The 17,206-nt window shown below is 32.8% G+C and overlaps 1 protein-coding gene across 1 annotated transcript; it reads left to right on the top strand.

The window, feature by feature from the left end:
• Positions 1-9,712: 9,712 nt before the first annotated feature.
• Positions 9,713-16,918, top strand: LOC132753275 (E3 ubiquitin-protein ligase DZIP3-like). The gene is made up of 5 exons (XM_060743727.1): positions 9,713-10,139; positions 10,688-10,759; positions 11,188-11,752; positions 14,332-14,886; positions 16,723-16,918. The coding sequence occupies exons 1-5, from the start codon at positions 9,750-9,752 to the stop codon at positions 16,863-16,865; spliced, it is 1,725 nt and encodes a 574-aa protein (XP_060599710.1). The 5' UTR covers positions 9,713-9,749; the 3' UTR covers positions 16,866-16,918.
• Positions 16,919-17,206: the final 288 nt, after the last annotated feature.

Consider the following 17,206-nt stretch of genomic DNA (forward strand, 5'->3'; position numbering starts at 1 on the left):
CATGGTTAACTATGGATAGCCATGACTTTCCTTATATTATTATTTTTCAATGGATAATATAGAAGTTCACTTCAACAATATATGAATTGTAAACACCGCCTTATTAAACAGTAAACTATAATATAAATCCAAAATATAATACAAGTATATGGAACCATGCCGTAAGTTGATTTTCCCAATAAGTAAGCTAGGTTCTTTCGTTTTAATTCATAAAAATAGGTACGCCAATTGTTTAGAATTTTAAAAAATGCAAAATTATAAAAAGTATAAAGTTAACTATATTACAGGCGCCGAAAATAGAATAGTTATTTAGATTTTCAAAAGATAAAGTCCGCATAATTGAATACCTTCTCAAGTTACGATTGTTCTTTTGTGCACAATAGCATTGAAAAAATGTTTTGAATCAAGTACAAAGCAAGTATCTTGTTTGCGTTAAACTACCGTTTATTATAGTTTATCGAAATTATTGTAATTTCAGCCGCTGCTTTCATAGCCCAAATGAATTGTTGTATAAATCCAACGGATTCAATCAAACTATTCAATGATACAAGGTTAATAATTTACAACGCGGCTTTCTATAAGTAATGACTCAGAATGTACAAGAGATATCAACAAATTTTGTAGGTACATATATCTCAATGTGTAGAAGTGCAGAACAAAAGAACCATAACTCTGCTTTTCCTAATTTTGGAGTTATTATCCTTTGTTTTTTTAGACTTTGAACTTTGTCCGGGACATTACTCTAGCACAACAATAGTTATTATCAAGAAACTTTATATGTAGATAGATCTCATTGAGATGAAATGCAGTGCAAAAGAACCATAACTCTGCCTTCCCTTATTTTGGAATAATTGCTCTTTGTTCATTTTTACACTTTGATCATTGTCCGGTACATAAATTGAGAACTATTAAAAGGTACTAACTTAAAACGTTGGAGGTGTATAGATCTCACTGAGTAAATGTGCAGTGCAAAAGAACTGTTACTCTGTCTTTCCTTTTTGAATGGTTGCCCTTTGTTTATTTTTACACGTTCAACTGTGTCCGGTACCTAACTCTATACCACTAGGGGTATTTATTAGAAACTTTGTAAGTAGATAGAACCATGGAGTAGAAGTATTGTACAAAAGAACAGTAACTCTGCTTTGTCTTATTGCCCTTTGTTCATTTTTACACTCTGCAACAGACACCAACAAAAAACTTTGTAGTTAGATAGATCTCAGTGGGTAGAAGTGTGATGCAAAAGAACCATAACCCTGCCTTCCCTAATCTATTTCTTAAATTTTATTACCCTTTGTGCATTCTTACACTTTGAACATTGTCCAGGACACAACCTGAAAAAAGGTATCAGAACTAAAAAAGGTATCAACTTAAATTTTCAGGTATTTAATCTTACTGAGTAGAAGTGAAGTAAATTAGAACCGTAAAACTTTCATTCCAAATTTTGAAGTAATTGCTCTTTATTCATTTTAACACTTTGAACTTTGTGTGAGACAAAACTTGAGAACTATGAAAAGCATTAACTTCAAACTTTGTAAGTATTTAGATCGCACTGCGTAGAAGTACGGAGCATAAGAACTTAAGAACTGTAACCCTCCCGACCTAATTTTGGAGTTTTTGCCATTTTTTTTTAGTTTTTTGACTTAAAACTTAAAACTTTGCAGGAAGATAAATCTGAATGAGTAGAAATACAGTGTAAAAGAACCGTAACGCCTACCCTTCCCTAATTCAAAAGTTATAACCCCTCGTTCATTTTCACATTTTGAATATTTTCCTGGATGTAAAAGGTATCAAACTTTGTACGTAGATAGATCTCACTGAAGTGCCGTACATAAGAACCCCAAACTTCCCTTTGGAGATATTGCCCTTTGTTCATTTTTATACTGAACTAAATTGTCCGGGAAATAAATGGATAATTATTAAAGGTTTTGAAAGTATATAGATTTCACTGAGTATTTAAAATATCTTATTGATGTAGAACAAATACTTCAAAAGCATTTGAAAAAAAAAACATAAACTACTACATTCTCCGTATGAGCAAAATTATTAACTGAAATGCATGTTTTTTACAAGCAGGTGTCGGGGGTATTCGGCACTTGTGACAATTTCTATTTTCATTGATTGGCATATCGGCAAAGAATCAAAATAAATGTATTAAATTTAACAAATGATTTAATAGTTATCACAGTGGTTACATCTATCTATCTTAATTCTTTTTTTTTCATTATAAAAGTATCAAAAAAGACACATGTGAGGAAATGCATGTCGAAAAAGTTAACTCTATATTACTAATTTTTTTATTATCTTCCTTTATAATGTCTAATAATGCTTGTGTGAAATTAATCTTGAAAATTCATTATACAAAATGAAACACAACATATTTCTGAATTGCTTATTGTTTTTTTCTTTAAAGATTAGTAAAATAGTTTTGATAATGCTTGTTCGGAGTATAACCTTCTATCACTGAGTGACAATTAAGAGACTTAAATGGGAGATCTCAATGCCATAGGTACATAAATCTAAATTACCGAGTCATCTAATTTTTATTTTCTCCTTTATGATTCATAATCCTGCTACTTTGGTGAACCGTACTTAATGCTTTTACAATTTTGCTGAATTGGTCCAACATGACTAACATTATTCATATTCAGTGAGAAATTTCTTCTTATTAAATGGGAACTAAGGTGTCTTGTCTATTGTATCAAGGCAAGGTCACTATAACTAAAAGTATTTTACACTTTAGCTGATCCAATTTTAACTATTTAATTGATGTCGTTTAAATTATTTTCAAGATTTCAAGATATCTTAGGTGTTTCTCTAACTTAAAATTAATTAAAAGGACACAACGGTAAATGACACGGGTTTAAGGCTTTCAATTTTACCCTTGCTGCCATTATTTATAGACTGGTGTGTAAATGACAAGTGATAAATGTCCTTGTTAGAACAGCTATCGCCTATAGCTGTAATTATCCCTTCCATGTTGGTCAATATTACAAAATTAACCTCAAGGCGGGCCCATTTAATACAAAATTGACAATCAGTATAGGATACATTGATAGAGGTCTACTAGCTATTGTTATATTATCTAGTATATGTAGTGTCACAGAGTTTTTCCGAAAAACCTTTATGTAAAATATGTGACCAAAACTCAGAGGCGAATTTTGAACGAGACAGTGAGATCAATAAATTAAACATGTCTAGAAAACGAGACGTTGATGTTCCTTGCCAAATATCACGAGTAGTTCTGGTGAAGATATTTTAGATGTATTCTTAAATTTCTTTACAATTTACCTTTCATCATAAAGGGAGATGATTCAAACTTGAGTAATATAGAATTTGATTCTCTGTCACTCTATTTTCTCTCACTTGTGTATTGAAATATAATTGAAAAATTATAGACAATTGCGAAGTAATTACCTGTCTAAGCGTTTTCCTTTCTGGAGATAGATAAAGAATGAAGGATACCGATAAAGAAATAGCCGGGATATCGGGAATTTACCGATATAACATTGCTTTCAGAGAAGCCGAGACAGAGCCAATTGGAATGGGCCATCTGTCATGGATGTCAAAAATTGTCTTTATCAATTATGTTAATTATATCTTATCAGCTTTTTAATTTAAGTCACGAACATAAACCTTAGCTAAATTGTGTAATAACAACAATAAACTTCGATTTTCCTTTTCCTATTTAGGCATAGATCCCTCATTAGTAGTGTGATATTCTGTGTTCATCTTTGAGGAAAATATTTTTACAGTACTGCAACAACTTAATATTGAATTCTATTACGTTCTACATAAATATTTCAATCAAATGAGCTATGAAATATTTATGGGAATCTGCATTCCTACTATCATTCTTACGAGTATATTAAAGCTGGTTCTTTAAAACAAAACTGACATTTTGTTAATGACACTACATATAAATAGTGTATACAGCTATAGTGTATACAGGATATAAAGCAAACCATATCTACTTTGTGTGAAGTCTAAACATGTTTTATTTACAAAAAAGCTTGTGCATCAATAATCAATTTCTTCAAATATCATATTTAAGCATATTGGTTTCCTAGCAATGTCCGCCCCTAATCGCACTTTTTCAAAAAATAAAATAAATATCTGTCTACGGACGAACTTTGACATATCACAGTAAGGTAGGGTTGCTGTCTTGTATAAACATTTTTTAATGTTGCTCTTTTACTTTACTTTTTAATTAAATATAAGCCTGAATGTAACAGCCTTTCTCACATTTATTCAAAATTTCATAATAGTTTTAAGGACCTTTTTTATTTTGAATATAATTCAGTACCAGTAAGTAAATAAATGTTAAAGATCCTGTAACACAATTTTTTCATGGTTTAATTTCATAAATATGTTGCTCAAATTAAGATTTGTCAACACTGTAAGTTCCAATAAGCAATATTTACAAAGATATTACCGAATTTAACATTTCTTGTAAATAAAGGGTGGTAATTAGAAATTTAATTTCTATAAATTCTAAGTCAAATTTTCCAATAAGAAATGAATGCATATAATTTTTGATTAAATATAATGTGATGAATTTTTGCAGTACACATTTTACATATTCTTTGATGTTTGAAAATTGTTTTATTTGCATAATTATGTACAAATATAATTTGTTAGCAAGAGTGGTATACACAGTAACAATATTTATCACAAAACTTACATGATCTTTAAGATGATCAATCAAATAAATAGAACTTCGTCGTCTGCAAAAATATTGTTCAAAAGTATTGATTTACCTGGACTTGGGTGTCAGTTATTACACATGGCCATTTAAACTAGAATTCTTCAGGTGGTGTTTATTTTTTAATGTCGCATGTTCTTGACGTACGAAAGCCTAATAGTGTCAAATAAAAAAAATGCAAAGGCGTTATAACGCGAATAAAGGCATTATAACGCGAATCAAAATTCGTAATAACGCGAATAAAAGCGTTATAACGCGAATCAAAAGGCGTAATAACGCGAATAAAGGCGTTATAATGCGAATCAAAAGGCGTAATAACGCGAATCAAAAGGCGTAATAACGCGAATAAAGGCGTTATAACGCGAATCAAAAGGCGTAATCACGCAAATAAAGGCGTTATAACGCGAATCAAAAGGCGTAATAGCGCGATTTAAAAGGCGTAATAACGCGAATAAAGGCGTTATAACGCGAATCAAAAGGCGTAATAACGCGAATAAAGGCGTAATAACGCGAATCAAAAGGCGAAATTACGCGAATAAAGGCGTAATAACGCAAATCAAAAGGCGTAGTAACGCGAATAAAGGCGTAGTAACGCGAACCAAAAGGCGTAATAACGCAAATTAAAACACATTATAATGCCAATTTAATACCATATTTATACTAATCAAATTGCCTAGTAACGCGAGAAAGGAAGACCAATATTGATCTGAATTTATTGCTCAAGATATTTAAGCTCGTATAGAATAATACAATATACATTTACAATAACTATCATTTCATTTGCACAGTATTAATGCAAACAATTTGTCATAAACAAATGAAGACTCCTTAATATTTGCCAATATAAGATGCCTTGGTGACTTATAGGTCATAAAGTATTACCTCCTTCAAATAACAATCCTCCTATGAAGTTTGAATATTGTGGGCGAAATGGAACTTAAGTTATGCTCCGGAAACCAAATTGCAAACGGACGGACAGACGGACGGACGGATGGACGTTCAAATATTTTGGGTTTAGGGGCTATTTTTTTGTTATTTTCTTTTTTTTCTTAAAGGCTACTAGCCCATAAACCATTTGATCACGGAATGAACCAATTGTTCTCTTTTGTTCTCTTTACTGTTATATAGCCCCTAAACGTTTGCTCGGACGAACGGACGTATACGGGCATATAATAAAACGTACATCTAGATCAATTCATTTAAATAAACATTGTTCTTCCTTCCATACATTACTAGGCCACTGTTTGGAATTTATATGGTGTTAAATTAGCGCAATAACGCCTTTTGTTTTCCTTATTACGCCTTTTGGTTCGCGTTATTACGCCTTTTGATTCGCGTTATAACGCCTTTATTCGCGTTATAACGCCTTTTGATTCACGTAATTACGCCTATTGTTTTGCGTTATTACGCGAATAAAGGCGTTATTACGCCTTTCAATTCGCGTTATAACGCCTTTATTAGCGTTATTAAGCCTTTCAATCCGCGTTATAACGCCTTTATTTGCGTTATAACGCCTTTAATTCGCGTAATTACGCCTATTAATAGGCGTTATTACGCGAATAAAGGCGTTATTACGCCTTTCAATTCGCGTTATAACGCCTTTATTCGCGTTATTACGCCTTTCAATTCGCGTTTTAAACGCCTTTATTCGAGTTATAACGCCTTTGATTCGCGTTATTACGAATTTTGATTCGCGTTATAACGCGATTAAAGGCGTTACTACGCGAATCAAAAGGCGTAATAACGCGAACCAAAAGACGTAATAACGCAAAACAAAAGGCGTTATAATGCTAATTTAATACCAAGGAAGAACAATGTTGATCTAAATGAATTGATCAAGATGTACGTTTTATTTTCAATTCTGTACGGATACGTCCTAAGACCACAGTTTGATTTTTTTAAATCTTTTATTAGGAAATGCTTTCGTCGGATTAGAGGTTACTATCACCAAACTTTAGATACCTTTCTACAAGGACAAAGAAGACAATGTCTCCTATAATTGTAACTTAACAGAAACACTTTCACCCTTCTAAGCATACCTATCAATAATTAAGATATACTTTCACCCTAATGTGATTTACTTATACCTTACGGTTTTTTTTTAAATCTTGTTACCTATAGCCTATTATCTATGGCGTAATTGGGAACGACATTCACATAATTAGAAGATACTACAGGTTATTAAATAATTATACAGGACATATCCGTAGATAATTGAACATATGACGCACATATAAGATAAAAAATAAGATATAAGAAAAGAAAAGAAAAGATAAGAAAAGAAATTCATTTACTATAGTGACGTGTTTAAAATCAATGATGTGATACATGATTTCAGAGTAACTTTATTTAAGTCCAGTCCAATGGACCTATAAGTCACCAAGGCATCTTATATTGGCAAATATTAAAGAGTCTTCATTTGTTTATGACAAATTGTTTGCATTATTACTGTGCAAATGGAATGGTAGTTATTGTAAATGTATATTGTATTATTCTATACGAGTTTAAATATCTTGAGCAATAAATTCAGATCAATATTGGTCTTCCTTTCTCGCGTTACTAGGCAATTTGATTAGTATAAATATGGTATTAAATTGGCATTATAATGCGTTTTAATTTGCGTTATTACGCCTTTTGGTTCGCGTTACTACGCCTTTATTCGCGTTACTACGCCTTTTGATTAAGAAATAAGATCTGCCTGAGAGGTGTATATCGGCTATTTAACACCGGTTTAGGAATTGACCACGAAGGCCGTAGGCCTAAGTGGTTAATTTTCACGCATCAAAAACGACAAAACCGGTGTTAAATAGCCGATATACACCTCTCCGGCCGATGTTATTTCGATTCTAACACGATAAAATAAGGTAAATCACTAATGTCATTTTTCAAGCGGAATTAAATTCCGGTGCCGATTTTCGTATAACGCTGTTCGATTTTCGCACCCTACTGTTGCGAATATATAGAAATTATTAAACAAAAGAGATTTTGATTCACGTAATAACGCCTTTATTCGCGTTATAACGCCTTTGCATTTTTATTTTATTATTTTATTTGACACTATTAGGCTTTCGTATTTACGGTATCTTTAAACAACAGACAAAACTTCAAAACATACAGTCAAATCGCTTTATTATTTTAACTGCTGTGTTGCATAGAAACAAATGTCTCTCTGATTTAATGAAGTAGCATAGATGCCCTACTGGTAAAAATAGACCATACTGGGCAAAATTTTAAAAGGGCCGGATAACTGCTAGGGGCTGGAAACTGCTAGGAAACCAGAAGAATTGTTTTAATTTTAATAAAATATAGATCTTAAAATATTTCTATGTTAACTCTAAATCAGTATATCGGTCGTTTATATTTCAACCTAATCATTATTAAAATATATTTGAAGTATCATCAACACACACTTATCTTATCTCACAGTTAATATACCCATCCAAAAATGGGGGGGGGGGGGGCGGCTTTAATGGATTCTCTTTGTCGGTCCCTCCGTCTCCATGTTCGTGTCCGCTCTATAAATTCTATACCAATTGAAGGATTTTCTTTAAACTTGGCTCAAATGTTCACCTCAACAAAAGGGATGTGCAGAACCCATAATGCTCATGTGTCAGCTCAAGGTCAAGGTCACAATTGAAGGATATTCTTTAAACTTGGCTCAAATGTTCACCTCAACAAGGGGGTGTGCAGAACCCATGTTGCCAATTTGTCAGCTCAAAGTCAATGTCACAATTGAAGGTAAAATATCAAACAATCCAATATTAGACAGTATGTCATATCCGCTCTGTAAGTCCTACACTAATTGAAAGATATTCTTCAAACTTGGCTCAAATGTTTACCTCAACAAGCGGATGTGCAGAACCCATGTTGCCAATGTGTCAGCTCAAAGTCAATATCACAATTGAAGGTAAAATATCAAACAATCAAATATTAGACAGTATTTCGTGTTCGCTCTGTAAGTCCTATACTAATTGAAAGATTTTCTTCAAACTTGGCTCAAATGTTTACCTCAACAAGGGGATGAGCAGAACCCATATTGCCTATGAGTCAAAGTCAAGGTCAAAATTTAAGGTCAAATATAAAACAATCAAATATTAGACAGTATGTCGTGTCTGCTCTGTAAGTCCTACATTTTCTTCAATCTTGACTCAAATGTTAACCTCAACAAGGTCATGTGCAGAACCCATGTCACCCTTTTACCGGCTTAAGGTTTAGATCACACTTGAAGGTAAAATAAAATCCTTAAATTTTAACATGTACTTGAATATTTCTGAAACTAGCACAGGTATTTGCTTGAAACTTGAAAGATATATGAGGTGTCACAAATAAGATATGCAGGTCAGGTTTCACAAATCTGTATTGCATTTTGACAAAGTTATGCCCCTTTTGAAGTCTTTGAATTTACATACAATCAATACAAGACAATATGTCATGTCCGCTCTATAAATTCTTTACTAATAGAAGGATTTTTTTCAAACTTTACTCACATGTTTACCCAAACTAGACCATGTGCAGAACTCATCTTACTCTTTTGCCAGCTTAAGGTCAAGGCCACACTTGAAGGTCAAAAATTGACTTAGAAAGTGTTTAGTACATTTGAAAAAATGAAAGGTTATTTGTAACTGTTTCAAACATGATTTGACAATATATATTTATACTATTACCTGTACAATTAGTCTTTTTTCACCAGAGATAATTCCTTTTTATGTATATGTATTTATTCCCATATTTAACCACATTTCCAAGTTGTCAAAGGCAAAACAACCTTCGATAGAGGTGTAGTATATCTAAGCATACCAACTATTTAGGAACATCATTCAAATATCCTCAATTATTTGAATCTAAATTATTTTATATTTCTATTAAACTCTCGACAGATCTAAAAGATCGGAAAAGCAGAACAATAATATCAACACTGTCCAAGGCTTTCAAAGCCTTACTTTTATAATACTGATAAACCGATTTTCAAATAACCTAAAATATTTGTTTTGTTTATTTATTGATAGATGTGGCTATAGTAAATATGTGAGTAATCAAGAAGACTAAAATGGCATCTGGAGATCCAGAAAATCGGATACATCTATTCCGTTTGCAAATTCTTATAATAGATGGAGGCCTGCTTGTATTGAGAAGTATACTTGATCAGACCATAGCTGCCCAAGGCCTTACTTTAAAGACATGTCTTAAAAATGAAGGGTCAAAAATTACAAAATTGCATGGCAACAACGTTATCACCCAGGATCAATATGACCTATTGTTCCCAATGGGTGGTCAAGACCCAACTACGGCAGATATGGACATTACGCTTATCAGTTGCCTTCTTGCAAACCTTAAATGTTTCGGATTGAATAAGAAATTTAAATGGAATGCGACACCTGCAGAATCCGATTTAACAGTTGAGGCAGATATATGTCGTTTGAGAAATTTCCGGAATAAAGTAAGTATGATATGACAAAAGTTGTTGATATTAATATGAAATCTTATGTGTAAACATGCAAAAGAAGCAACCAGATGAACACCTCTTATACAACAATTAAATTTTAAATGCTTAAACAAACGAAAAGTAAAACGGATATCTTAGTTCTATATTAACATATTTGACAGCGTTTAAGTACATGCTATTAAGACAAGGACGTAAAATGAATAATCAATTACTTCGCGATATTTGTGGATTGCATACAGTGATGATCTGAAACTATAACCACCGCTAATACTTAAATGTTTGTAACCTGAAACGTTATAAGTTGATTGATCTTATTTATTTAACCTTCATTGTACTTTAAGTATAAACATATATTTTAGCAATATTATTCTTTTTATTTTATCATATGTTTTGTGTCAACAATAATTTTTATACCCTTACACCTACAATATGAAGAAGTTTGCACAATCCCCTTTTCACCTTAACTTCGACTGAACATGTTCCAATCTATTTATACCAGCGGGGCTTTTTCTGCATTACTGATAATTAAGTTTTTATTTCAGATCTGTCATATGTCAACAACAACTGGAATAGAACAAAGTGAGTTTACAACTTTGTGGAATGAAATCGAGCAGGTAAGCGTATAGGGTTTAAACCTCTTAAAAACATTCCAATGCATTCCTTTGAAAATTCTATTCCTTTTAACAGAAAAAATGTTTTTACTGTTTATGGTTTTTACTTGCTTTCAGGGTGAACTTTGTATCAACTTAAGTGTATTTGAGTATTTTCTAAAATATTCTTATAGATTAGTGTAAAAATGATGCCATAAATGATAAAGTCATTAAAATTAGTTTGTGTTATGAATATGGTTTTTCTTCAATTTCTTCATCAAATTTATATTATTATAAAAAATAAATGCTCGCTTCATATGAATATCTTCAATAGTTAACGATAAAGCAGTAATATAATACAAATGAACAAAAGCAATAACTTGAAAATAAAATTGAAAACTGGTACAAAAACAAATGCTAAATTTACAATTCCTATCAAATTCGGTTTTTAGATACTTATTAGACGAAGCACTGCAGGTCTTAATATGCATCAAACAATTGCCGATTTCAAGTCGTGTTCTCTTGATCCAGAGGAAGAAAGAAGGATGAAGGAAGAAATAAAGAAATGCGAGGACTATGAAGCAGATGTTGATCGGCTAAAACAGGAAATGGGAGACGTAAAAGAAAATTTTACCGAACTGCAGAAAAACTTTGATGACGTAAAAGAAAATGTTACTAAAGTGAACAGAGACCTTTATGACGTAAAAGAAAATGTTAATGAAGTAAAGAGTGACCTTGGTGATGTGAAAGAAAATGTTACTGAAATTAAGAGTGACCTTGATGACGTGAAAGAACATGTTGCTGAAGTAACGGGTCACCTTGATGACGTGAAAGAAAATGTTGCTGAAGTAAAGGGTCACCTTAATGACGTTAAAGAAAATGTTATTGAAGTAAAGAGTGACATGGACTGCGTGAAAGAAAATGTTATTGATGTAAAGAGTGACACGGATGTCGTAAAAGGAACTATTATAAAAGTACAGGAAGACCTTAAAGAGGTCAAAAGACCACAACAGACAGGTGGGTTATTTCATGGATTTATGACTAAGTACAAGAATACAAAGCGTTTACAATTCATGTATATAATTTATAATAAAATACTTGTGTTCATCTATCCTGCATCTTTGACAGCACAATGAAATAAATTTTATTTGAAAGAGATCGTTCCATTTTTCAAACTCCTTTACTATTTCAAATTTCTTATCAGCATCAACTTATAATTCTAGATTTATTTTGTTCAATTAGCGTAGATCAATAAATTTATACAATATATACAATGTAAGTTTGTTTTTGTTAAGTCATGGATCTGAGTAAAACTAACCTATTATAAAAGATAGAGGAATACAAGTATTGATTTATTAATTAATTGCTCAAAGTGGTTAACCACACTAATTAAAATTATATACATGTACATAATTATGCAAATGAAACAATTTTGAAACATCGAAGAATATGTAAAATATGTACTGCAAATATTTGTGCCTATTATATGTAATCATTAAAATATAATTATGCATTCATTTCTTATTGTTAAATTTGACTTAAACTTTAAAGAAAATAAATTTTTAATGACCTCTCTTTTTTACATGATCGACATATAAATTCGTTAATATCTTTATAAATAATGCTTTTTGGAACCTACAATACTGATCAATCTTAATTTGAGCATTATATTATGATTTAAAACCATACAAAGTTGTGTTACAGGATAATTAAGTCAACATTTATTCCTTTGGATCTGCCTATACGAGTTCTTAAAGATTACCTTTACTTAAACAAAAGCCACCACCGGGTGGGGCAACGCTAGACCTTTTGCTATTTTAAAAAGCAAACAAATTAACAATTCTTACAAGAAAAGTAAAGAAAAAAGTTGTCTTTCTTTCTTAATTTTACTAGGTCTGTCTAGTCACACTTGTTGTTTTGTCCAAGTATGAATCCATTCCATAAATAGATGACAAACCTAAAAAAAAATATAATCAAAATTCAATCATTTGAAGGTCAATGCAATATAAAGATCAAGGTCATATCTTAATTATTTTGCATGTATGTTTGGTCAAAAGTATTGTTTTGTCCTTATAAGAAACAAACCCGTACATAATTTACACAATTATGGCAAATTAATCAAAATTTGATTATTTGACCTTGACAGTCAAGGTCATTCAAAGCTCAAGGTCAAGGTCAGTTCAATCTTTTAGAATGTCTTGTCATACAGGTTGTTTTGTCCGAGTATGAAAGCAATCCATCTATTAATTACAAAGTAACAGCCTTTTGTGGCGATAATCGGTGAAAATAAAATAATTTGACCTTCAAGGTCATGGTAACATACTAGTAGCTTCTTTTCTCCAACACACTGTGAATATGATCAATAACTTTAGAAATTTGTGAACGAATTCTTTCATATTTGTATCGGATACAGGCATTGAGTATTGAAAATGGGGGTGTGTATACTTTACATGAATCAGTATATGTACAGGTAACAATCCATTCTTCTGTCCTATTTCTTTTGCGCGTGGATACATACATTAAACAGTTCATTCATTCTATGTAAACACTTGCGTTTAAAATCGACCTCAATACAGTCAAACACCCGGAAAGGAACACCCATACTTACTGCCTTATTCACTTGCCCAGATCATGTACCTTGTGTTGGTAAGTGTGTAAACTAAGAAGCCATTGGTACAGGTAGAACTTAAGAAAAAAACAACTTGCCTTTCTAGGTTAACCTCGTACGGACAGACGGACAGACGGACGGAAGGACAGAAGGACGGCCGGTTCAATTACTTTATGCCCGGGGGCATAATAAAAAAGGAACTAAAGACAAATAGGACATTAAGAAATTATAAACGGGTAGTTTACTCTATTGCGTGGTCAGATAAATTATTTCATAGAAACAAATTATTTAATCACACCATACTGCATGCATCTCACGAACATTTTCGAAGATCGATATATTGTGTGCATTGACCATGTATTCAGTATCCAATTGTTAGGTTAATAAAATCAAAGAATACAAATCATTATGTATTTAATGAGGAAAGACAGCTAAATATTCCTAGATTTTTTGGTAAATGTTACTACTTTTCCAACTATTTTTCTACTTTTTTGCAAAAGAAATGTTCCCTCTTTTTTCCTACTTTCTGGTGTGAGACCACTTGGCAGCCTGTTCATACATTTTAAACTTCGGGTTCCTCATACCTATGTGACATGATGCTAAACTGTAACATAGCATGGTCAAAACACATCGTAAAAGTAGTGTCGAAAGTATTAATACGCCACAAATAAGCCTGTTGACACAATCCATGATTTATTGTTCAACAACCATTGTGTGCGTAAAATTTTGTAAGAACCCGTATCTAAACGCCCATCGCAAATACGAAGCATACATTATACATAAGTAGCCATACTTCCGGTTTTCGGATTTCAGAGTTTCCGGTGTTTAGAGGATATTCTGTATGAACTTATAAGGAAAATATTGGTCCGGTTCTCAGAAGATTCCGGTTTTCGGAGGTTCCGGTTTTCGTGTTCTTTACAATAAAATATTCTTTGAGGAATAAAATGAATGGTTTTTAACCAAAATATTTTTATTTATTTATATTTAGAGAATATAAGACGATCAACTCAAAAGACGAAAGTACCTGTCAGACTTGAGGATCATGACCAACCGTCGCTACGTAATAGGCGGCCGACAACTATACCAACGGAAGGCACACAGATAATGTCTTCGATTGGTACACTACCACCAAGGCCACATTCATCTACGCCAGGAGCGCCTACACCTCCGGCTGAGCCACCTTCACCCACGCCAATGGCACCTCCACTTCTTCCTACGCCACATACACCCAAAACAATATCTCCTTCACCTACGACAATAGCACCAACACTCACGATAAGGGGACCTACACCCACGCCAAGGGCTACTACACCCACGACTACGCCACCTATATCCACACCAAGAGCACCTACACCCACACCAAGGGCTACTGCACCTCTGGCTACGCCACCTACACCCACACCAAAGGCTCCTACACCTCCGGATACGCCACCTACACCCGCACCAAGAGTGCCTTCACCTCCTGCTAGGACTCATACACCACCGCCTGTGACACCCATACAACAACAAGAGGATATGGCGCAGCAACTGGCAAATGAACAAGGTAAGAGACAACCAAGACACAACTTAGTTTCAAAGCTATGTAACGGAGTATGCTCTCAAACCATAAAAATACACAGTGTCAAAACGATGATCCGTCCATATTGATGCAAAGTAATAACAATAACGTCATTTCTCGAAAAACGGACAAAAATGTAATAAACGGGGAGCGTAAATTTATGTAATGACCAAACTTAATACAAAGAAAAAACTATACTTTTGAAGAATGGTCAGTTTGAAATACATGTAGTATATTTAAGCTCTGACCCAACAGAAAGAGAGACTATTTAGACAATGGCTTATTTACTAGGACTACAGCTAAGTGTCACTTGTTTTAGGTTGAAAAAAGCTATGGCTCACAATATCAGATAAGGCAAGCGTAGCACTCAATCATCTCTTTCTTAATTATAGCTATGAATGTTTTGTTTGGGCCGGAGCACAATACCTATTTCTGAATACGAGATGATTTCAATTACATGTATAGATAATGTTCAATAGAAGTTTGCATTTATCATCATTGCTATGATTGAAGCGGAAAAATAACTCGATGGTAATTGAGACATATAAGAAATATGAAAGTACAGGGTCCAACACGACCGTTATAGACCTTTAGAACACTGTTGCGCTTCTTTAGCATCGAACAACAGATAACGTTTCTATATAACCTAAATTTTGTTAATATGAAGTTTTTTTGGATTTTTTTTTTTTTCAAATAAAATAATTACATTCCAAAATGAAACCTTACCGTTTCGCTACCTCATGTGTATATAATCAGACTTCATTTTAAAATTGTCTTGTTCAACCTTTTTACTTTAGTTTACATCACTGCATTTAAAATATCTAGAAATGCCTTTTATAACGTTAAATTTGTGTAAAATAGCGTGATTATGATGGCTTGGAATGTCCATAACTGACTGTCAAACAATTCCAATTATAAAATTTATTCCAGCAGAGCATTTTACACAATAATTTAGTATGTGCCGCTAGTTTGTTTAGCCACCTGAGCATTACAATAGAGCATTTTGATTCCATATTTAGGAATACCCTACTAGATAATCTAGCCAACTCAGCATTCCAGTAGAGCAATTTTATAATATATTAAAGAATCCACCGCAACATTGTTCTGCAAGCTTAGTTTTTCAGCAGAGCATTTTACATTTTTTACATACCTCGCTATATTGCTCTGCCATTTGAGCATTCTAGCAGAGAAATTTTACTTTATATTTTTGATTTTTTTTTTGCTGGATTGGTCTGTCGGCTGAGCATACATATAAGCATTGTATACACTGTTTTCAGGAATGGCCCGCTAGATTGTTACGCCAGCTCGGCATTTCAGCAGAAATGATATTACAGATTATTTCATAATGGCCCGCTAGATTGCTCTGACAGCTCGTCATTTCAGCAGAGAAATTTTGTACTTAGGAATGCCCCGCTTTACTGCTTAGCCCGCTGATCAATCCTGCAAAGCATTTTTCACACTATTATTCTGAATGCCCCGCTAGATTGCCAGGACAGCTGATTATTCCACCAGATTATTTTTACACTAATTTTTGCTTAGCCAGCTGAGCATTCCATCAGAGCTTTTTCCTTTATATTTAGGGATGTCACACTAGATTGCTTTGCTAGCTGAGCATTGCAGCAGATGATTGATTTCCATATTAAAATTGTAATGCCGTTTGTATAAGCTGACTGTCAAAGTGTAAACATGTGTGAATAAATTTATATTTCTTCTACTTTCTTCCCGAAATGAAGTCAAAAGCATATTTCCATATAGTTGGTTATTTTTAGTTGTTTTTTTAAATATATTTTAAAAAAGAAAATATGACTGTACAATCTACAGAACTAGAAAATGAGGTTTGGCGAAAAGTCTTTGATCAAAGCACGAGGAAGCTTAAAACATACCTCATCCCCGATGGAATCATTGACCTGGAGACAAGGTTCGAATTATTTTCCTTAACTGACAGACGGGACATAAAGGTATAATATCAAATATTTTTATGATATGCTTCATTACATATTGTCTTGGTATTTTAAATTCATCTTAAAAGTATTATTTCTATATGTCTGCTGAAAATTTCTTCAGGAATGGAAACAAAATGGAATAATCCTGAATCATTATATTATGCGAACCAAAAATACTTGGGTCAAGAATATAGTCTGTCACATAGATACCTTTTTAAGAAAAACCCTTTTTTTTAGAAAAATATATCTTCAAAAAATGTTTCTCTCTTATACCACAAGTGATAGAGCTTAGATAGTAGGCGGCATCCGACTTACCTAGGCCGACAATATAACCTTTGAAGAAAATAATTTGCTAGTGTCAA

The sequence above is a fragment of the Ruditapes philippinarum genome, unplaced genomic scaffold (genome assembly GCF_026571515.1).
Source record: "Ruditapes philippinarum isolate M1 unplaced genomic scaffold, ASM2657151v2 ctg9464_1_1_1_1, whole genome shotgun sequence".
Lineage (NCBI taxonomy): Eukaryota > Metazoa > Mollusca > Bivalvia > Venerida > Veneridae > Ruditapes > Ruditapes philippinarum.

Excerpts from the sequence above, each read along its gene's own strand:
- LOC132753275 (XM_060743727.1), top strand. The coding sequence starts at position 9,750 with ATGGCATCTGGAGATCCAGAAAATCGGATACATCTATTCCGTTTGCAA. Across the intron at positions 10,140-10,687 it reads TGAGAAATTTCCGGAATAAA|ATCTGTCATATGTCAACAAC; the intron begins GTAAGTATGATA and ends TTTTTATTTCAG. Across the intron at positions 10,760-11,187 it reads TGTGGAATGAAATCGAGCAG|ATACTTATTAGACGAAGCAC; the intron begins GTAAGCGTATAG and ends TTCGGTTTTTAG.